This window comes from Rhinoraja longicauda, unplaced genomic scaffold (assembly GCF_053455715.1).
Source record: "Rhinoraja longicauda isolate Sanriku21f unplaced genomic scaffold, sRhiLon1.1 Scf000963, whole genome shotgun sequence".
Classification (NCBI taxonomy): domain Eukaryota; kingdom Metazoa; phylum Chordata; class Chondrichthyes; order Rajiformes; family Arhynchobatidae; genus Rhinoraja; species Rhinoraja longicauda.
In genome coordinates this window covers 21819-44062 of record NW_027602179.1, presented here as the reverse complement: position 1 = coordinate 44062, position 22244 = coordinate 21819, and the positions used below count along the sequence as shown (strand labels likewise).

Genomic DNA, 22244 nt, shown 5'->3' with positions numbered 1-22244 from the left:
TAAAGTAAACTAAAGACAGCATCCGAGTAAAGGATGGATCCTGGGTCTTTGGCGCTGTGAGGCAGTGACTCTACAGTTGGACCACCATGCTGTTCTTGAACTCTATATATGAGCTGTTGTGATGCGTTCTACCTTGGCTGACCTGCAGCTGCTGTCTGTGGTCTATTCTCAGTGCCCGCTCTCCAGGTGGGATCAGTCTGCCAACTCCATCTGACACACGTGCAGCCATGTCCCAGGTGGCGGGTTTCCGAGTGGGCGCCGAGTTCTCGAGCTACAGGGAGCTGCACCGGGAGTACCGGCGCTACCAGAGGGACAGCTCCGTGCAGATGTGGACCAGGCACTCGCGGACCATCAAGGCGCAGCGGCGTCGGGCACCCAAGCGCCCGATGAACGACGCGCTGAACTCTGCCGAGATCGACTACGCGTGCATTCACGGCGGCAAGTTATTCAAGACCAAAGGATCCGGCAAACGGACAATCCAGAGGTGAGGAAATACTTGCAGGGGCGACACAGCGGCACTGTTGGTAGAGCCACTGCCTCACAACGCCGGGGATCCCGGTTCCATCCTGACCACGGGTGCTCTCCGTGTGTGGAGTTTGCACGTCCTCTCTGTGACCAGCTGTGTTTCTTCTGTGGGCTTCAGTTTCCTCCCATATCCAAAACGTGCAGGTTTCTTGGTTAATTGGCCCTCTGTAAATCATCCCGAGTGTGTCGGGATTGGATGACAAAGTGGGAGAACATGGAACATGGTCGACACCTGCTCCTGTTTCCTACGTTCTTATTTAAAGATGGTTTTATCCTTTTAAATTTAATAATATGTTTAGCCGGGTAGTTAGTTTTGTTTAGAGTTACATCATGGAAACAGGCCTTTCGGCCCATCGAGTCCACACAGCCCACCAATCATCCATTCACACTAGTTCTATGTTATCCCACTTTCTCATCCACTCTCTACACACGAGGGGCAATTTACAAAAGCAAATTAACCCACAAACCTGCACGTCTTTAGAATGTGGAAGGAAACCACTTGGAAAAAACCCACGTGGTCACAGGGAGGACGTACAATCTCCGCACAGACAGCACCCGTAGTCAGGATCGAACCTGAGTCTCCGGCGCTGTGAGGCAGCAGCTCCTCTGCTGCCCCCGTCTGTCTCTTTCTCTTTTTTTTCTCTGTCTCTCCCCTCTGTTCATTTTTTTCTCTCTTTTGCACTCTTTGTTCATCTTTGATTGTGTGTGTGTGTGCGTCTCCCCACCTCTCTCCCCCGTCTCACCTCTACCTCTCCCTCTCTCTCCCTTTCTCCCTCTCCCTCTTCACCTTTCTCCCTCTCCCTCTCTCCGTCTCCACCTCTCTACCTCTCTCCTCCTGTACCTTTCTACCTCTCTCTCTACCTCTCGCTCTCTCTCTCTCCTTCTCTCTCCCCCACCACACATTTTCCCATTCCTACCCGCACCTACGACTCGCTGGGATTGTATAAAGTAGTAGAGTCGTCCTTCACAGAAATAGGCCCTTCGGTCCAACTTGCCCATGCTCATCGAGATGACCCATGTACACCAGTCCCACCTGCCCTCAGAACCTTTCCTATCCATGTACCTTTCCAAATGTATTTTAAATGCTAGAGTACCTGCCTCAACTACCTCATCTAAAAGCTAGTTCCATTTACCACCCCACTGTGCAGAAAAGGTTACCCCTTGTGTTCTTTTTAAATCTTTCCCCTCTCATGTTAAACTGTCCTCTGGATCTTGATTCCCCAATCCTGGATAAAAGATTTATGCATTCACCCTATCTATTCCACTTGTGACATACAATTTGCTGTGTTAACACAAGGGACACTGTATTATCCATGTTATTCCACTCTGCCATCCACTGCCTGCACACTTGGGACAATTGACAATTTGATAGTTTGTGTTTTATGGTTCAGAGACTGGATTGATATCCCAGTGGGGGAGTGTGATATTATCCCATTAAATCACACAGGGTCTTCCGCCTGCAATGACCATCAAGCACCCAGCTTGTTATGTACTGTGTGTAGGAAGGAACTACAGATGCTGGTTTACACTGGAGATAGACACAAAATGGTGAAGTAACTCAGCGGGGAGGGCAGCATCTCTGGAGAAAAATAATAGGTGACGTTTCGGTTTGACACCCGTCTTAAGACTGAGAGTCAGGGGGGAGGTAAACTAGAAGTTTCTCCCATTCTCGTCGTTCTATTAATTTCACTGTCGTCTTGCTTAGTTTCACTGTTTGTATCAACTTCTTATCACCTTCTCCACCGCCAACAATGGACCATTGTGGGCTCCACCTTTCCTTTATCATTGTTGCTGGCTTTGATTTGTTCTTTCATATCTTTCGTTCATTTGTTCTTTGTAACCCTTCATCCCCCTAGTTCCCTCTCCTCTGACTCTCAGTCTGATAAATGGTCCCAACCAGAAATGTCACCTATTCCTTTTCTCCAGAGATGCTGCCTGACCCGCTGAGTTACTCCAGCATTTTGTGTCCATCTCCTTTGTTATGCACTATGTTATCTTACACCAATCCTGCATGAATCACATTTTATTGCAGCTGTTGCTTCAAGTCCCCCCAGTTTGTGAAAGAGTTTATTATCAGTCAAAGGGCAGTCATTCAGCACACCATCTTGTCTTCCCACTCACACTGATTCATGGCCAATGTCAATGGAATGTTTCTGTTGGATTTTGTGATGATTGTAAAAGATCGCCATACACTGCTGGTCTGAATCATCCTACCACAACGAGAGAGCAGTCCTGAACTGTGATCTTCCTCATTGGTGACCCTCGGACTATCTTTGTTTGGACTTTACCTTGCACTAAATGTTATTCCCTTATCGTGTATCTATACACTGTAAATGGCTCGATTGTAATCATGTATTGTCTTCCCACTGACTGGTTAGCATTCAGCAAAGCCGTTCACTGTACCTCGGTACACGTGACAATAAACTGAACTAAACAAAACTGAAGAAGGGTCTCAATCCGAAGCGTCACCTGTTCCTTTTCTCCAGAGATGATGGCCGACCCACTGAGTTACTCCAGCATTTTGTGTCTTATCGATTGACCCAGTTGGCTTACACACTGCCTCCCACTGTCTTTTTCAGAACCAACAAGATGAAGTGTCCCTGTGTCATTAAAGTCCGTCTTTCTGCGGATGGAAACAAGTTTGTGGTGAAAGAGATGAATGAATCGCATAACCACACGGTGCCGCAGGTAAAAACAGAACACACACACCAGCCAGGTGGAGTTGTTGGATCTGCCACTGCTTCAGATTTTCGGGTCAATGTGTGTGTGTGTGTGTTGTCCCACCACATTTTCAGAGCGCATGAGATTAGTTCTGTACACGCTCGGTTCCAGCCTTGGATCCTGGGCTGTTGAATATCTTAGTTCAGCAATACTGACCAGCGATCCCTGCACATTAACGCTATCCGACCTGCATTAGGGACAACTTTCAATTTTAGCAAGCCAATTAGCCTATAAACCTGTACATCTTTAGAGTGTGAGAGGAAACCGCAGCTCCCGAAGAAAACCCATGGGGAGAACGTACAATCTCCGTACAGACAGCACCCGTAGTCAGGATCAAACCCGAGTCTCTGGCGCTGTAACACAGCAACTCTTCCGCTGCACCACCGTGCTGCCCCGACACATAGAACAGAACAAGATGGGTGCTTGATGGTCATTGCCGACAATGTAGGTGGAAGAGCCGGTGTGATTCTATGGGATGATATCACACTCCCCCACTGGGATATCAATCCAGCCTCTGAACTCTGACAACTTTGCCATTGTTTAACAGAGTCAGACTGATACACTCAATATCACTAGTCATTTCCCTCACAGTAACACGTTTTATTTACGTAGTTCTAACGCACTAAAAATATCTCCAGCTTTCAGGGACATTATCAAAGTAATTGATGTGAACTGCCTTAGCAGGGATTCTGGAGATGACCTATAACTTAGGTGGAGTTGGTGGATTTCAATGATTGTCTTATAATGGGGTTTAAGGAGGCAAGAGTGTGTGAGGGTGATCTGAGAGAAGTATATCTGTTCATGAGAGGCATAGAATGGAGACCCTCGGACTATCTTTAATTGGACTTTATTGGACTTTATCTGATGCTAATCATTATTCCCTTTATCCTGTGTCTGTGGACTGTGGACGGCTTAGACACAAAAATCCGGAGGAACTCAGCAGGTCAGACAGCATCTCTGGAGAAAAGGAATAGGTGACGTTTCGGGTCAAGACCCTTCTTCAGACCAGAAAAGGAATAGGTGAAATTTCAGGTCGAGACCCATCTTCAGATTGATGCTTCCTGACCCGCTGAGTTACAGCAGCTTTTTGTATCTATCTTCGGTTTAAACCAGCATCTGCAGTTCCTTCCAACACATTTCGACTGTGGACGGCTTGATTGTAATCATGAATAGTCTTTCCGCGGACTGGTAGCATGCAACAAAAAAGCTTTTTGGTACACGTGACAAGAAACTAGACTAAACTAGATGGGGAATATGGTCCGATTGTTTTTCCCCCATGGTAGTTGTGGAGGTGCAGAGACAGATAGAGGGAGAAAGTTCCAAATAGCTGCTGAAGGCAAAGTCAATTGGACAGGGATAAAAATTCAGGAATGGGCTGGGGCCAGAGTTAGAGAGATTTTGTATTATATATATATATCTGACCGAGGCGTAAATGTAGATGGGTTGGTGAGTAAGTTTGCTAATGACACCAAAATTAGGAGTTGCAGACAACGAGAAATGCTGTCAGTAGATATCAGAACGTAGACCAGCTGCAGAAAGTGGCGGAGAAATGGCAGATGGAGTTTAACCTGAGCAAGTGTGAGGTGATGCACTTCGACAGGTTAAATGCAAGGAGAGTATACAGTTAATGCAATGAACATTAACAGCATTGATGTGCAGAGGGATCTTGGAGTTCAAGTTCATAGCTCACTGAAGGAGGCAGCACAAGTAGATAGGGTGGGGAAGAAGGCGTCTTGTGATAGGAGCAGAATTAGGCCATTCAGCCCATCGTCTATTCCGCCATTCAATCATGGCTGATCTATCTCTCCCTCCTAACCCCATTCTCCTGCCTTCTCTCCATAACCCCTGACACCCGTACTAATCAAGAATCCATCTATCTCTGCCGTAAAAATATCCAATGATGGCCTCCACAGCCTTCTGTGGCAAAGAATTCCATTGATTCACCACCCTCTGACTAAAGAAATTCCTCCTCCTCTCCTTCCCAAAGGAACGTCCTTTAATTCTGAGACTATGGCCTCTAGTCTGACACTCTCCCACTAGTGGAAACGTCCTCTCCATATCCACTCTATCCAAACGTTTCACAATTCGGTACGTTTCAATGAGGTCCCCCCTCATTCTTCTAAACTCTAGCGAGTACAGGCCCAGTGCTGACAAACGATCATCATATGTTAACCAGTATGGGTGAAACGTGTGATGTGCTTGGATTCTGTGCTAGGGGCATTGAATATAAGAGTCAGCAAGTCATTGATGCAGCTCTATCGGGCTTTAGTTACATTGCATTTGGAGTATCACGTGCAGTTCCAGTCGCTCCATTACAGGAAAGGTGTGGAGGCTTTGGAGAGGGTGCAGAGGAGGTTTACCAGAATGCCGCCTGGATTAGAGGGTTTCAGCTACAGGGGGAGGTTGGATAACCTTGGGTTATTTTCTCTGGAACGTCAGAGGTTGAGGGAAGACTCGATGGAAGTATATAAAGTTTTGAGAGGCACACATAAGGTGGGCAATCAGAGGCTTGTCCCCAGGGTGGAAATGTCCAGCACTAGAGGGCAGAGTGATATGGTGAGAGGGGGGAGGTTTAATGTGCGAGGCAAGATTTTTACACAGAGAGGGGTGGGGGCTGGGAATGCACTGCCAGAGATGGTGGTGGATGCAGATATGATAGTGGTGTTTAAAAGGCTTTGGGAAAGGCACATGGAAGTTCAGGGAATAGAGCGATATGGATCATGTACAGGGAGATGAGATCAGTTCAACTTGGCATCATGTTTGGCACAGATAATGTAGGCTGGAGGGCCCATTCCTGTGCTGTTCTGTGTTCTAATACGGGATCTGAGTTTAGTTTACAGATACAGCATGGAAACATAGGCCTACCTAGTCCACGCTGATCATCGACCACCTGCGTGCACTGGTTCTATGTTGTCCTACTTTCTCATCCACTCCCGACACGCTCGGGGCAATTTACAGAGGACAATTGACCTCCAAACTGGATGAACTGACCCTAGGATCTTGCTTGTACCCCACAGGAAGAGGAGGAGAGGCTCCGGCACCAAAGGCGCTTTGTTACAGCGCTGCGCGTGGACCCCACTTCCATCGTCTCGCTGCGGAGTAATGGAGCGGGTATCCAGGTGCAGCTGGGGGAGGTTGCCAGCAAGGTGCTCGCTGATGAGGATGCCCATAGCCCCGCACTCAAGGAGAAATGGGACGAGTTCAAGGCCAACAAAACCGACTTGGAGATGATGGTGCCCACACTGGCAGCCGTCAAGGGTAAGGTCATAAGGAATAGGAGTAGAATTAGGCCATTCGGCCCATCAGGTCTACTCCGTCATTCAATCATGGCTGATCTATCTCTCTCCCCAAACCCCATTCTCCTGCCTTCTCCCCATAACCTCTGACACCCGTACTGATCAAGAATCAAGGTAGGTGAAGGTGTCCTCGCTTGTCCCAGGCCTAACCGGCTGCTCCAGGTTTGCACCACTCCCTCTCTTGTCCTGGGGTATCCTGCATCCTTCCTTCATTCCGGAATAATGCGGATCACCCCTTTATTGGGTTAATGATGACCATTTGATGGCTCTGGGCCTGTACTCGCTGGAGTTTAGAAGGATGAGGGGGGACCTCACTGAAACTTACCGAATAGTGAAAGGACCGGATAAAGTGGATGTGGAGAAGATGTTTCCACTAGTGGGAGAGTGATGGAACAGAGGGTGCAGCCTCACAATAAAAGGACGTTCCTTTAGAAAGGAGATGAGAAGGAATTTCTTTAGTCAGAGGGTGATGAATCTGTGGAAATCATTGCCACAGATGGCTGTGGAGGCCAAGTCTGTGGCTATTTATAAAGCAGAGATTGACAGGTTCTTCATTCGTTAGGGTGGCAAATGGGGTTGAGAGGGAAAGATAGATCAGCCATGATTCCTAGACTCTCCCACGAGTGGAAAGATTCTTTCCACATGCACTCTATCCTGGCATTTCACTATCTGGTAAGTTTCAACGAGGCCCCTCCTCATCGTTCTAAACTCCAGCGAGTACAGGCCCAGTGCCGTCAAACACTGATCAGATGTTAACCCAGACATTCCTGGTATCATTCTGGTAAACCTCCTCTGGACCCTCTCCACCGCCAGCACACCCTTCCTTAGACATGGGGCCAAAACTGCTCCCAATACTCCAAATAAATGGATGAGGATTGGGTGTGGATCCTCCTTCCCCCATCTCATGATAGTGCACTGTCTTGTCACTAGATCGCTCCCTCCTCTCCCCTGGGATAGTCAATGACTTTTACACTTCAGAGATACAGCGCGGAAACTGGCCGTTCGGCCCATCGAGTTGGTGCTGACCAGCGATGATCCTGTACGCTAACTTACACACACAAGGGGCCATTTCTTTTTACAACTTACTGAAACCAAGTAACCTACAATCCTGCAAGTCTTTGGAGTGTGGGCGGAAACCGAAACACCCAGAGAAAACCCATGAACGTACAAACTCCGTACAGACCGCACCCACAGTCAGGATGGAACCCGGGTCTGTAGCGCTGTAAGGCAGCAACTCTACAGCTGTGTCCCCAATACTTTCTCATGGGATCGCTCTTGGATCGTGCCACGCACTCTTCAGATGACTCTTCCCTCCTGTAACCCCACCCAGGCTGCATCTGCAGTTCCTTCCTCCACCTGTCACTTGCAAGGCTTTGTCCTGCCCCCACCTCTCTTCCAGCTTTCTTCCTCCCCCCCTCCCCCCCCCCCCCCCCCCCCCCCGACTTGCCACAATTAGTTGAAGAAGGGTCCCGACCTGATACATCACGTATCCATGTTTTCCAGACATGTGTGGGAAAGAACTGTCGGTGCTTGTTTACACTGGAGATGGACACAAAATGCTGCAGTAACTCAGCGGGTCAGGCAGCATCTCTGGAGAAAAAGAATCGGAGACATTTCAGGTCAAGACTCTTACTCAGACCGAGAGTCAGGGGCGAGGGGAAACTCCAGAGATACTACCTGACCTGCTGAGTTATTCTCGCACTTTGTCTTTTGTCATGAACCAGCATCTGCAGATCCTTGTTTCTCCAGAGTTTGATAGAGCTGCATCTTGACTATCTGACTCTTGTACTCAGTGCACCGACCGATGAAGGCAAACGTACCTCACCACTGCCACTGTGCGTTACCAGTGCTTTGTTCAGAATCCATTTGAGAATCAGACTCAATTTATCGGCCTAGTTTGTACACAAACAAGGAATTTGATTTGGTGCTTTACTACACGTGATAAAAACACGAGACAGCAGACAATTAAAAAAACATTATAATTAAACAATGTAAAAAAAAGTGCAAGAGTAATAAGTGGCAGCTTTGCTAAATATTGCACGTGTAAATATCTAAAATGCACTTGGAGAGTTCATAATTGTTTGGCTTACAGACCAGAATGTAGTGGTGTAGAGTGGTTGTTAACTGGAGCTACCACTCGTGGGGAGAGGCTGTTTTTGTGTCAGGATGTGCCCAGAGGGGAGGGCTTCATGAGAGAGTTAGATATACAGTGCATTCAGAAAGTATTCACACCCCTTCACTTTTTCCACATTTTGTTACGTTACAGCCTTATTTTAAAATGGATTAATTATTTTTTTAAATCATCAATCTACACACAATACCCTATGATAAAAAAAGTGAAAACAGATGTTTAGAATTTTTTGCAAAGTAATTAAAAAGAAAGAACTGATATCATATTTACAAATGTATTCAGACCCTTTACTCAGTACTTTGTTGAGGCACCTTTGGCAGTGATTACAGCCTCAAGTCTTCTTGGGTATGATGCTACAAGCTTGGCACTCCTGTATTTGGGTAATTTCTCCCATTCTTCACTCAAGCTCTGTCAGGTTGGATGCGGAGCGTCGATGCACAGCTATTTTCAGGTCCCTCCAGAGATGTCTGGGTTCTGGCTGGGCCACTCAAGGACATTCACAGACTTGTCATGAAGCCACTCCTGCGTTGTCTTGGCTGTGTGCTTGGGGTCATTGTCCTGTTGGAAGGTGAACCTCCTCCCCAGTCTGAGGTCCAGAATGCTCTGGAGCAGGTTTTCATCAAGGATATCTCTTTACTTTGCTCTGTTCATTTTTCCCTCGATCCTGACTAGTGTCCCAGTTCCTGCCGCAGAAAACCCCCCACAGCATGATGCTGCCACCACCAGGCTTCACCGTAGGTATGGTATTAGCCAGGTGATGAGCAGTGCCTGGTTTCCCCCAAACATGACATTTGGCATTCAGGCCAAAGAGTTCAATCTTGGTTTCATCAGACAAGATAATCTTATTTCTCTTGGTCACAGAATCCTTTAGGTGCCTTTTGGCAAACTCCAAGCAGGCCATCATGTGCCTTTTACTGAGGAGTGGCTTCCGTCTGGCCACTCAACCATAAAGGCCTGACTGGTGGAGTGCTGCAGGAAAGTTGGCCTTCTGGAAGGTTCTCCCATCTTCACAGAGGACCTCTGGAGCTCTGTCAGAGTGATCATCGGGTTCTTGGTCACCTCCCTGACCAAGGCGCTTCTCCCCTGATTGCTCAGTTTGGCCGAGTGGCCAGCTCTATGAAGAGTCCTGGTGGTTCCAAAGTTTTTCCATTTAAGAATGATGGAGGCCACTGTGCTGTTCGGGACCTGCAATGCTGCAGAAAGTGTTTTATACCCTTCCCCAGATCTGTGTCTCGACACAATCCTGTCTCGGAGATCTACGGACAATTCCTTCGTCTTCATGGCTTGGTTTTTGCTGTGACATGCACTGTCAACTGTGGGATCTTATATAGACAGGTGTATGCATTTTCAAATCATGTCTAATCAATTTAATTTACCACTGGTGGACTCCAATCAAGTTGTAGAAACATCAAGGATAATGAATGGAAACAAAATGAACCTCAGCTCAATTTTGAGCATCATAGCAAAGGTTTGAATACTTATGTAAATGTGATATTTCAGCTATTTCTTTTAAATTACTTTGCAAAAGTTTCTAAACACCTGTTTTCGCTTCTTCATTCTGGGGTATTGCGTGTAGATTGACGATTTTAAAAAAAAGAATTTAATTCATTTTAAAATAAGGCTGTAATGTAACAAAATGTGGAAAAGGTGAAGGGGTCAGAATACTTTCTGAATGCACTGTAGGTCATAGGGCTGATGGAATCAAGGGATATGGGGAGAAAGCCAGAACAGGGTACTGATTCTGGATGATCAGCCATGATCATATTGAATGGCGGTACTGGCTCGAAGGGCCGAATGGCCTACTCCTGCACCTATTTTCTGTGTTTCTACTTCAAAGAGTTTGTGGCCAGGGTGAGAGTGGGTCAGTCCCTTGTTCTGCCTGTTCTTGTCATATGAGGAAAGACTGGGGATGTATTCATTGGAGTTTAGAAGGACGAGAGGGGATCTTAAAGAGACGTATAAGATTATAAAGGGACTGGACAAGCTAGATGCAGGAAAAATGTTCCCAATGTTGGGGGAGTCCAGAACCAGGGGACACAGTGTAAGAATAAAGGGGAGGCCATTTAAAACTGAGGTGAGAAGACACTTTTTCACCCAGAGAGTTATGAATTTGTGGAATTCTCTGCCACAGAAGGCAGTGGAGTCCAATTCACTGGCTGAATTTAAAAGAGAGTTAGATAGAGCTCTAGGCGCTAGTGGTATCAAGGGATATGGGGGGAAGGCAGGAACTGGTTACTGATTGTGGATGATCAGCCATGATCACATTGAATAGCGGTGCTGGTTCGAAGGGCCAAATGGCCTCCTCCTGCATCTATTTTCTGTGTTTCTATAACTCTTGTCTGCGTTTGCTTGCAGACGGCACAGTGGTGGTGGTGGTGAACAAGGCCAACGTGTTGCAGGCCATCTACTACCAGGATGGCCGCATGAAGCAGACCTTCGAGAGGTTCCCTGAGGTGCTGCTGGTGGGCGCCACCTACAGCTGGGCGGGCCTGTGGCTGCCCACCTACCTGCTGCTGGCCATCGACGGCAACGGGGAGAGCGAGCTGGCGTGCCTGTGGTTCCTGCAGAGCGAGGAGCGCGAGACCGTCCGGCAGCTTCTGCGCATCTTCAGGCAGAAGAACCCGGCGGCGGAGGGAACGCGGGCGGTGGTGGTCGGCGGCCAGGCGTGTGACGGGGAGCTGGTGACCGACGTGCTGCCCCACTGCAAGCCGCTGGCCTGCCTCGCCCACACCCTGAGCGTCTTCCAGGACCACGTGACCGCCGAGAAGCTGCACGTGACCGCCGGGCAACAGTAAGCACTGGCACCGCCATTCCCTCGTGGGGCCGGAGCGGAGCGGGCGGGTGGGGGGTCCCAAATATTCCTCCTCCTGTCAGATTGTGTTGGTTTGTTAAAGTTGTGACTCTCATCCCTCTGCGCAATCCAGTCTACCCATGTCCCATCTCCTCCACTCTCTGCCCTCTCTCTCTTTCTTCTTTCCTTCTATCTTACCCGCTCCTCCTTCCCTTCTTTCTTTCTCCCTCTTCTCTCCTTCTCCTCCGCCCCTTCTCTCCTTTCCCCTACTCCTGTTTCCTCCTCACCCACTTCACCCACTCCTCCCCTCTTCCCCCTCCTCGCCTCCTTCACCCTCCTCGCCTCCTTCCCCCTCTCATCTTCCCCCTCCTCCCCTCCTCTCCTTCCCTCTGCTCTCCTCCCCCTCCTCTCCTCCACCATCGGGCAACAATAAGCTCTGGCATCGTGATTCCATCCTAGGACCGGAGCGGGCGGGGGAGGGGGAGGTTGGGTTATCCCAAATATTCCTCCTCCTGTCACGGCGTGGGTCAGATAAGGGTGCGACTCATTCCTCAACATGGTCTGCACAATCCAGTCTACCCCTGCCCCACTCTCCCTCCTTTCCACCCTCCTCTCCCCCTTTGCCTGCTCCTTCCCCTTTTGCCCCCTCCACTCTCCTTTCTGTAGATGGGGCATCTGGTCAGCATTAGATGGGGCATCTTGGTCAGCATTGGATGGGGCATCTTGGTCAGCATTAGATGGGGCATCTTGGTCAGCATTGGATGGGGCATCTTGGTCAGCATTAGATGGGGCATCTTGGTCAGCATTAGATGGGGCATGTTGGTCAGCAAGGACGAGTTGGGCCGAGAGGCCTATTTCCGTGCTGTTTGACTCCACTGTTCAGTAGTCATTGAGGAGGTCACTTTATTTTTCGTAGGGAAAGAAACGGTGGAGTTTTTCTTGTAGCCGCTGGGGACTGTTGAGGTGAGAGTTTAGTTTAGTTTAGGAAATACAGATTGGAAACGGGCCCTTTGCCCCACTGAGTCCACGCCGGCCATTAATCACCCGTTCACACCAAAGATACTAGAGGAACAAGATAGACCACTCGACGTTAAAAAGCGTAGAAGGTCATGGCGCCATTTTAGTGGGAAGAAAATTATAGAAACATTTAAAAAGAAAGATAACAAAAATCTATGAATTGATAGATGAGTTATTTTCTGCATTTTAATGGTATCATCACACATACTGTTCCCCCAAAACACTGATTACACTGCGAGAGGCAGAACGAACGGCGGGGTTTGCTTACTAAAATGGCGGACGTCCCACTCCTTTGCACACTACACTTCAGTATAGGCGAATTCAATGGAGTGGTCCATCTTGTTCCTCTAGTATCTTTGGTTCACACTAGTTCTGGGCGACACACGGGACAATTTACAGAGGCCAATTAACGTACAAACCTGCACGTCTTTGGAACTTGGGGGGAACCCGGAGGAAACCCACATGGTCACAGGGAGAGCGTACAAACTCCACACAGACAATGCCTGTAGACAGGATGGATCCTGGGACTGGCACTGTAAGGCAGCAACTCTACCGCTACGCCACCGTGCTGCAACGGGAGGTTCCTCACCTTGTCTCCTCTTCCCTTTCTTCCCGCCAGGAGCCAGCTGCTGCAGATCCTGCACAGTATGTGTTACGCGACGTCCACTGAGGACTACGACCTGCTGTACCGCCAGCTGCTGGACTCCAACGTGGAGAGCGCCGTCGACTACTTCCACAAGACGTGGCACGGGTCCCGCCGCCAGTGGGTGGAGGGCTTCAAGCACGAGAACGAGAGCTACCTCACCAGCACCCTCCAGCGGGTGCAGGTGATGAGCCAGAGGTTGGCGGCGGTCGTCGAGGACTTCTCCGACGTGACCTCCTTCACCCGGGACCTCCTGAAGGCCGTGGACACGGTGCGGGCCGAGTGCGACCAGCGGGTGTTGCAGAGTGAGCCCCCCGCAGGGCCAGAGGACAACTCCGCGGAGTCTTCCTACCGGGCGCTGCTCACCGACTTCGCCTTCCGCCGGGTGCGGACGGAGCTGCAGGAAGCGGAGTCGGTCTCCTTTCTCAGCGTGGAGGCCGAGAGGGCCTGGCCCGTGTGCCGGCGCCGGGCCCTGGTGACGGACCAGGCCAGCTGCCAGTGTGCCTTCCGCACCTCCATGAGGCTCCCCTGCCGGCACGTCCTGGCTCTCCGGCGGCTGCTGGGCTCCGACCTCTTTGAGCCCTCGCTCTGCGCCGCTCGCTGGACGCAGGAGCACTTCCTCGGCGGTCAGCTCCCGCCCGCGTCGCCGAGGGAGCGGGCCAAGGTGCAGCAGGAGCGATACCGCCAGGCCCTCAAGGTAGCTCGCAAACTCTCCTCCCTCGCCGCCCGGTGTCCGGCCGAAGACTTTGGCAGGTGCCTGGCGGTCATGACGGCCGTCACCGACATCTGGGCCAGAGGTGGCCAGGTGCAAGTCACCGAAACCAATGGTTTGTAGCGACGCAGTCTCAGAGAGAGTGAAGCAACGACACACAAAACATGGAGCAGCACAGCACAAGGACAGGCCCTTCAGCACACAATGAACATGATGCCAAGACCATCGCTTATCTACCTGCATATCATCCATATCTCCCCATTCCTTGCATATCCATGTGCCTACCTACTGCCTCGTAAACTCCATTATCACATCTACCTCTACCGCCACATATGGTTCATAAGATCATTAGAGACAGGAGTAGGATTAGGCAATTTGTCCCATCAAGTCTACTCCGCCATTCATTCATGGCTGATTCATCTCTCCCTCACCCCATTCTCCTGCCTTCTCCCCATAACAGAGAAACATAGAATATTAGTGCAAGAGCAGACCATTCGGCCCTTCGAGCCTGTACGCACCGCCATTCAATGTGATCATGGTTGATCATCCACAATCTCCCCCGTTCCTGCCTTCTCCCCATATCCCTTGATTCCGCTAGCCCTAAGAGCCCTATCTGACTCTCTTTTGAATGCATCCAGTGAATCGGCCTCTACTGCCTTCTAATGCAGAGAATTCCACAAATTCACAACTGTGGGTGAAGAAGTTTTCCCCTCATCTCTGTTCTAAATGGCCTCGCTCTCATTCTAAAATTGTGGCCCCTGTTTCTGGACTCCCCCAACATCGGGAGCATCTAGCTTGTCCAATGTCTTGCTGCCCGCCACTGTATGTTTCTTTTCTTTTTTCCTAATCAGATGTGCAGCACTTTGGTCAACGTGGGTTGTTTTTAAATGTGCTATACAAATAAAATTGACTTGACTTGACTTAATAATCTTATATGTTTCTATAAGATCTGCTCTGATCCTAAATTCCTGTGAATACAAGCCCATTTGTTCCATTCTTGCGTCATATGACAGTCCCGCCATCCTGGGAATTAACCTCGTGAACCTACGCTGCTCTCCCTCAATAGCAAGAATGTCCTTCCTCAAATTTGGAGACCATAACTGCACACAATATCCAGGTATGGCCTCACCAGGGCCTTGTACAACTGCAGAAGGACCTCTTTGCTCCTCTACTCAAATCCTCTTGCTGTACCTGCATGCTTACTTTCAGTGACTGATGTACAAGGACACACACATCTCGTTTCACTTCCCCTTTTCCTAATCTGGTACCATTCAGATTATAATCTGCCTTGTCCTTGCCACCAAAGTGGATAACCTCACATTTATCCACATTATACTGCATCTGCCATACATTGCTCACTCACCCAACCTACCCAATTACCCTGCATCCTCATAGCCTCTTCACAGTTCACTCTGCCACCCAGCTTTGTGTCATCTGTAAATTTGCTTATGTTACTTTTAATTCCTTCATCTAAATCATTAATATATATCGTAAATAGCTGCAGTCACAGGACCAAGCCTTGCGGCACCCCACTAGTCGCTGCCTGCCATTCTGAAAAGGACCCATTAATTCCTACCTTTTGTTTCCTGTCTACCAACCAATTTTCAATCCATGTCAATATCCTACCCCCAATACCATCTGCTATAATTTTGCCCACTAATCTCCTGTGTGGAACCTTATCAAAGGCTTTCTGAAAGTCCAGATACACTACATTCACTGGCTCTCCTTTATCCATTTTACTTGTTACATCCTCAAACAATTCCAGAAGATTAGTCAAACAAGAATCCCCCTTCATAAATCCATGCTGACTTGGACCATGTTGACTGTTACTGCTCTCCAAATGCACCGTTATTTCATCTTTAATAATTGACTCCAGCAACTTCCCCACCACTGATGTCAGGCTAACTGGTCTATAATCCCCTGTTTTCTCTCTCTATCCTTTATTAAAAAGTGGGATAACATTAGCTACCTTCCAATCCACAGGAACTGATCCAGAATCAATAGAACATTGTAAAATGATCACCAATGCATGCACAATTTCTAGAGCCACCTTTTATTCACAAAATGCTGGAGTAACTCAGCAGGTCAGGCAGCATCTCGGGAGAGAAGGAATGGGTGACGTTTCGGGTCGAGACCCTTCTAGAGCCACCTCCCTGACTACCCTGGGATGCAGACCAGACCCTGGGGATTTATCAGCCTTCAGTCCCATCAGTCTTCCTAACACAATTTCCTGACTGAATGTGAATTTCCTTCAGTTTCTCCGTCACCCTCAATCCTCTGTACCCTAGTACTTCTGGGAGATTATTTGTGTCTTTCTTAGTGAATAAAGAACCAACGTGCCTTTTCAACTCGTCTGCCATTTTCTTGCTCCCCATAATAAATTCACCTGTTTCTGTCTTTAAGGGACCCACATTTGTCTTCACTAATCTCTTCCTCTTCACATACCTAAAGATGCTTTTACTATCCTCCTTTATATTCTTGGCCAGCTTACCTTCGTACTTTATCTTTTCTCCCAATATTGCCTTTTTAGTTACCTTCTGTTCTTTAAAAGTTACCCAATCCTCTGGCTTCCCACTCATCTTTGCTATGTTATAAGTCTTCTCTTTTATTTTTATACTGTCCTTGACTTCCCTTGTCAGACCCGGTTGCCTCTTATTCCCCTTAGAATCTTTCTTCCTCTTTGGAATGAAATGATCCTGCATCTTCTGGATTATTCCCAGAAATTCCTGCCATTGCTGTTCCACCGTCATCCCTGCTAGGGACCCTTTCCAGTCAACTTTGGCCAGCTCCTCCCTCATGCCTTCAATGTCCCCTTTGTTCAACTGCAACACTGACACTTCTGATTTTACCCTCTCAAATTGCAGACTATGGTCACTACCTCCTAATGGTTCCTTTATCTTGAGTTACCTTATGAAATCCGGTACATTACACAACACTAAATCCAGAATTGCCTTCTCCCTGGTAGGCTCCAGTTCAAGCTGCTCTAAGAATCCTTCTCGGAGGCACACTACAAACTCCCTTTCTTAGGGTCCAGTACCAACCTGACTTTCACAGTCTACCTGCATTTTGAAATCTCCCATAACCTCTGACACCCGCACTAATCAAGAATCTATCTATCTCTGCCTTAAATATATTCACTGCTTTGCCTCCACAGCCTTCTGTGGCCAAGAATTCCACAGATTCACCACCCTTGCATAGTCCAGGCACTCAGTACCTTCTGTGTAAAGTGACGACGAGAAAAACAACTTGCCTCGCACATCTCCTTGAAACTTTGCCCCTCTCACCATTTTATCTATCAGAAGATTACCTTTCCACTGATAGACAGGCCCTCTGATACTTATTGACCAAAGATAGACACAAAATGCTGGAGTAACTCAGTGGGACTTACCGAGCCCTCTATCATGATTTATTACTGAATGTTTCCTCAAATATTGTTTTACCGTTTTGCACCATGTGTACTCTGGACACATTACTGTGTGCGTCCCCCAATAATTTATTACTGTCTGTTTCCCTCTCGGCTGTGCCCCCTCCAACGCCACTCACTAGTTGTGTTCCTTTGTTTTCAGTGACTGGTGCAACAGAGCAAGAATCGTCGTCTCCAGCCACCGAGGCAAGTTGAAGATGTGCGTAAGAACTGATTTCAGATCTGACTGACCGACAGACAGTGAGAGCCGCTTACAGTCACAGTGATTCACCGCGATCCCAGGAGTCAGGATCTGAAGTTGCTTTCTCTTCATACCCTCGTGTGTTACGCTTGCGTGTTTGAGTATGTGTGTGTGTGTGTGTGTGTGTGCACAGGTGCACCCAATGAACACTGCCATATATCGATCACCATTGATAGTGAGCTGCCAGTCCTGTGTGTGTATGGATGCATCCAACATACGTGTGTGACTGCGTGTGCCCATGTGTATATATAGTCAGCCCTGCGTGCATTTTGCATGTGCGTGCACATGTATGTGTATGTTACGTGTGTATACAGATGTATCCAATGAACACTGCCATACACCGATCACCATTGATAGTGAACTGTCGGTCGGCCCTGTGTGCGTTATGCATTTGTGTGTACATGTATGTACGCGCGTGAGTGTGAGTGAACTTGTGTGTGTGCAGGCGTGTGCACGTGTATGTGTCGGCTCTGTGTGTGTTACACGTGTCGGCCTCTGAATGAGCTTTGAAGCTGAATTAGTTTGCGGTCTGTCGCGGTCGATGAATTTCAACATCTTTTTCCTGGAAGTGATTTTAATGGTTTTCTTCAAAGGGACCTGAATCGGGTTCTGACATTCCGTGGGATCATGACATCCATTCAGTTGGAATTTTAAGCAGCAAACAGGAGCCAAGTTTGGATAACTGAGTACAGCTCTGTCTTCTCTGCGGGAGCACTAACTGAGATCGGCTGATTCCTTGCAGGCTGGGAACAAGACCTATGTGTTCGCTGGTCAGTCTGACTATGCACAACCTCTTGTCTTCCCTGCGGAGACACAGAGACCTGGGAATGTCCAGGAAACAAATAGGAAATGTTGGAAATACACAGTGGCTGTGAAAGATTTCTGTCAAGGGAAAAGGTGGTGACACTTAACATGTGTTTTATACTTTCGTCAACTCAGCAGATTTGTTTTGATTGGGATCAACATTTTCTAAAGTTTACTATAAAAATCGAGTCTAGTTGGATGTTGGGTCACTTCTCAGTCATGTGATGGAGCTTTCAATCCTGTCCCTCTCTCCACACCTTGAGCCTAGATCTCAATCAGATTGAGCATCTGTGGGATGTGCTGGATCGACAAGTCCGATTCATGGCGGCTCCACCTCGCAACTTACAGGACTTGAAGGATCTGTTGCTAAAGGTTTGGTGCTAGATACCACAGGACAGCCACCTTCATGGGTCGGTACTGTTTTAGCGGCACACAGAGGACCAACAGCATATTAGGCAGGTGGTCACAATGTTTTGGCTGATCAGTGTATCTTGTCGCTATCTTCTGTCGTTTGCATAGAAAATAGGTGCAGGAATAGGCCATTTGGCCCTTCGAGCCTGCACCACCATTCAATATGATCATGGCTGATCATCCAACTCAGTATCCCATACCTGCCTTCTCTTCATACCCCCTGATCCCTTTAGCCACAAGGGCCACATTTAACTCCCTCTTAAATATAGCCAATGAACTGGCCTCAACTACCTTAAAAACTCTCATAACTCCAAGGTCCTATTTAGCACAATTACCTCTGTCATATGTCCCACCCCCAGTACCAGCTTAGTTGGGTCCCCTGCTAACTGCGAAGAATTCGCTAAATTTTTCACCAGCAAATTGAGAACATTAGAATGAACATTTCCCCTCCCATCCGTGAGCTAGCTGTCTCACTAGTCTGTTCATCTAAATTGGACTGTTTCCAACCCATCACTCTATCCTCCTTTGCAAAGCTTGTCTCCGCTATGAAACCTGCAACCTGCCCCCTTGATCCTGCCCCCACTGCCCTTCTGAAGGATGTCATTGCAATAGCCGGTCCCAGCATCCTCTCTATTATCAACAGTTCACTGGCACTGTTCCAACCTGTTTCAAGCACGCGGTGGTCCAGCCCCTACTGAAAAAACCTAACCGAGACCCCTAGCAACTACAGACCCATTTTCAAACTGCCATTCCTGTCAAAAGTCCTTGAAAAGGCAATTCTAAACCAATTAGTGCCCTACCTACACCAAAACACCATCCTGGAAAGTTTCCAGTCAGGTTTCAGAGCCCACCACAGCACAGAGTCTGCCTTGTTGAAGGTACACAACGACCTGCTTCTCGCCATCGACACCGGCGACTGTGCAATCCTGCTCCTTCTCGACCTCAGCGCAGCGTTCGATACAGTGGACCACACCATCCTTATAGACCGTCTCCGGTATGCGGTTGGCATTGATGGCACTGCCCTGAGCTGGTTCGCTTCGTACCTCAAAAATAGGAGTTTCGCCATCAACATAGGCAGGTATTCCTCTGCTCCAGCTAGCCTCTCCTGCGGAGTTCCACAAGGCTCCATCCTAGGCCCCATTCTCTTCTCTATATACATGCTCCCCCTTGGCCAAATCATTCAAAGGCATGGCATTTCTTTCCACTGCTATGCCGATGACACTCAGCTTTACCTCCCCCTGAAACCCAACAACCAGTCAAATTTAAACAGCCTCTTACACTGCCTTGAGGACATAAAATGTTGGATGGCACAGAACTTCCTCCAATTAAATGAGAGCAAGTCTGAGGTCATCCTATTCGCCCCCCCCCCCCCCCCCCGACTCCATCAAATCGATAACAGGCAGTCTTGGAAGCCTATCCTGCCTAGTCAAACCGCATGTCAAAAACCTCGGCGTGATATTTGACTCTGCATTAAAAATTGACAAGCAAGTCAACGCTGTGGTAAAAGCCAGCTTCTTCCAACTTCGTACCATAGCTAAAATCAAACCTTTCCTCCAATTCGACGACACAGAAAAAATCATTCACGCTTTCATTTCCTCCCGCCTAGACTACTGCAACTCCCTACTGCAACTCCCTATACACTGGGATCAGCCAATCTTCCCTGTCCCGCCTGCAACTGGCAGCGAGACTCCTGACGGGTACCCGTAAAAGTGACCACATCACCCCGATTCTGGCCTCTCTCCACTGGCTCCCTGTACGGTACAGAATCAACTTCAAGCTCCTATTCACGTATAAAGCCCTAAATGGACATCCCCCCCCCCCCCCCACATCAAAAATCTTCTAACCCACCTCTCTAACTCCAGGTCCCTCAGGTCGGCCGACTTGGGGCTACTCACTATCCCGCGGTCTAGGCTTAAGCTCAGGGGTGACCGCGCTTTTGCGGTTGCAGCTCCTAGACTGGAACAGCATCCCTCTCCCCATCAGAACTGCCCCCTCCATCGACTCCTTTAAGTCCAGGCTCAAAACCTATTTCTACTCCCTAGCGTTTGAGGCTCATCGAGGAGGCGCTGTGAACTGTTCTGTATGTGCTGTTAGGTTTGCGTGCTACTGTATGTTTCATTTTTTCCTTAGTACCTAATCAGATGTACAGCACTTTGGTCAACGTGGGTTGTTTTTAAATGTGCTATACAAATAAAATTGACTTGACTTGACCTTCTGTGGCAGAGAATTCCACAGATTCACCACTGTGTGAAAAAAACTTTCTCATCTCGGTCCTAAAAGACTTCCACCCTTATCCTTAAACTGTGACCCCTTGTTCTAGACTTCCCCAACATCGGGAACAATCTTCCTGCATCTAGCCTGTCCAACCCCTTAAGAATTTTGTACGTTTCTATAAGATCCCCCCTCAATCTTCTAAATTCCAGCGAGTACAAGCCGAGCCTATCCAGTCTTTCTTCATATGAAAGTCCTGCCATCCCAGGAATCAATCTGGTGAACCTTCTCTGTACTCCCTCTATGGCAAGAATGTCTTTCCTCAGATTAGGAGACCAAAACTGTACGCAATACTCCAGGTGTGGTCTCATCAATGCCCTGTACAACTGCAGCAGAACCTCCCTGCTCCTATACTCAAATCCCCTCGCTATGAATGCCAACGTACCATTCGCTTTCTTCACTGCCTGTTGCACCTGCATGCTTACTTTCAATTACTGATGTACCACGACACCCAGGTCTCGTTGCATCTCCCCTTCTCCTAATCGGCCACCTTTCAGATAATAGTCTGCTTTCCTGTTCTTGCCACCAAAGTGGATAACCTCACATTTATCCACATTATACTGCATCTGCCATGCATTTGCCCTCTCACCTAACCTATCCAAGTCACGTTGCAGCCTCCTAGCATCCTCCTCACAGCTAACACTGCCCCCCAGCTTCGTGTCATCCGCAAACTTGGAGATGTTGCATTCAATTCCCTCGTCCAAATCATTAATATATATTGTAAATAGCTGGGGTCCCAGCACTGAGCTTTGCGGTACCCCACTAGTCACTGCCTGCCATTCTGAAAAGGACCCGTTTATTCCTACTATTTGCTTCCTGTCTGCCAGCCAGTTCTCTATCCACATCAATACTGAACCCACAATACCATGTGCTTTACGTTTGCATACTAATTTGTTATGTGGGACCTTGTCGAAAGCCTTCTGGAAGTCCAGATATAACACATCCACTGGTTCTCCCTTATCCACTCTACTAGTTACATCCTCGAAAAATTCTATAAGATTCGTTAGACATGATTTACCTTTCACAAATCCATGCTGACTTTGTCCAATGATTTCACCACTTTCCAAATGTGCTGCTATCCCATCTTTAATAACTGACTCTAGCATTTCCCCCACTACCGATGTTAGACTAACTGGTCTGTAATTCCCCGTTTTCTCTTTCCCTCCCTTTTTGAAAAGTGGGGTTACATTAGCTACCCTCCAGTCCTCAGGAACTACTCCAGAATCCAAAGAGTTTAAAAAAATTATCACTAATGCA

The 22244-nt window shown here is 48.2% G+C and overlaps 1 protein-coding gene across 1 annotated transcript; it reads left to right on the top strand.

The window, feature by feature from the left end:
* Positions 1-227: 227 nt before the first annotated feature.
* Positions 228-17914, top strand: LOC144591381 (zinc finger SWIM domain-containing protein 1-like). Its single transcript, XM_078395592.1, has 6 exons — positions 228-484; positions 3105-3213; positions 6264-6504; positions 11029-11464; positions 13101-13951; positions 17403-17914. Exons 1-6 carry the CDS (start codon positions 228-230, stop codon positions 17453-17455), a joined length of 1947 nt encoding a protein of 648 aa, XP_078251718.1. The 3' UTR covers positions 17456-17914.
* The last annotated feature ends 4330 nt before the right edge of the window (positions 17915-22244 follow it).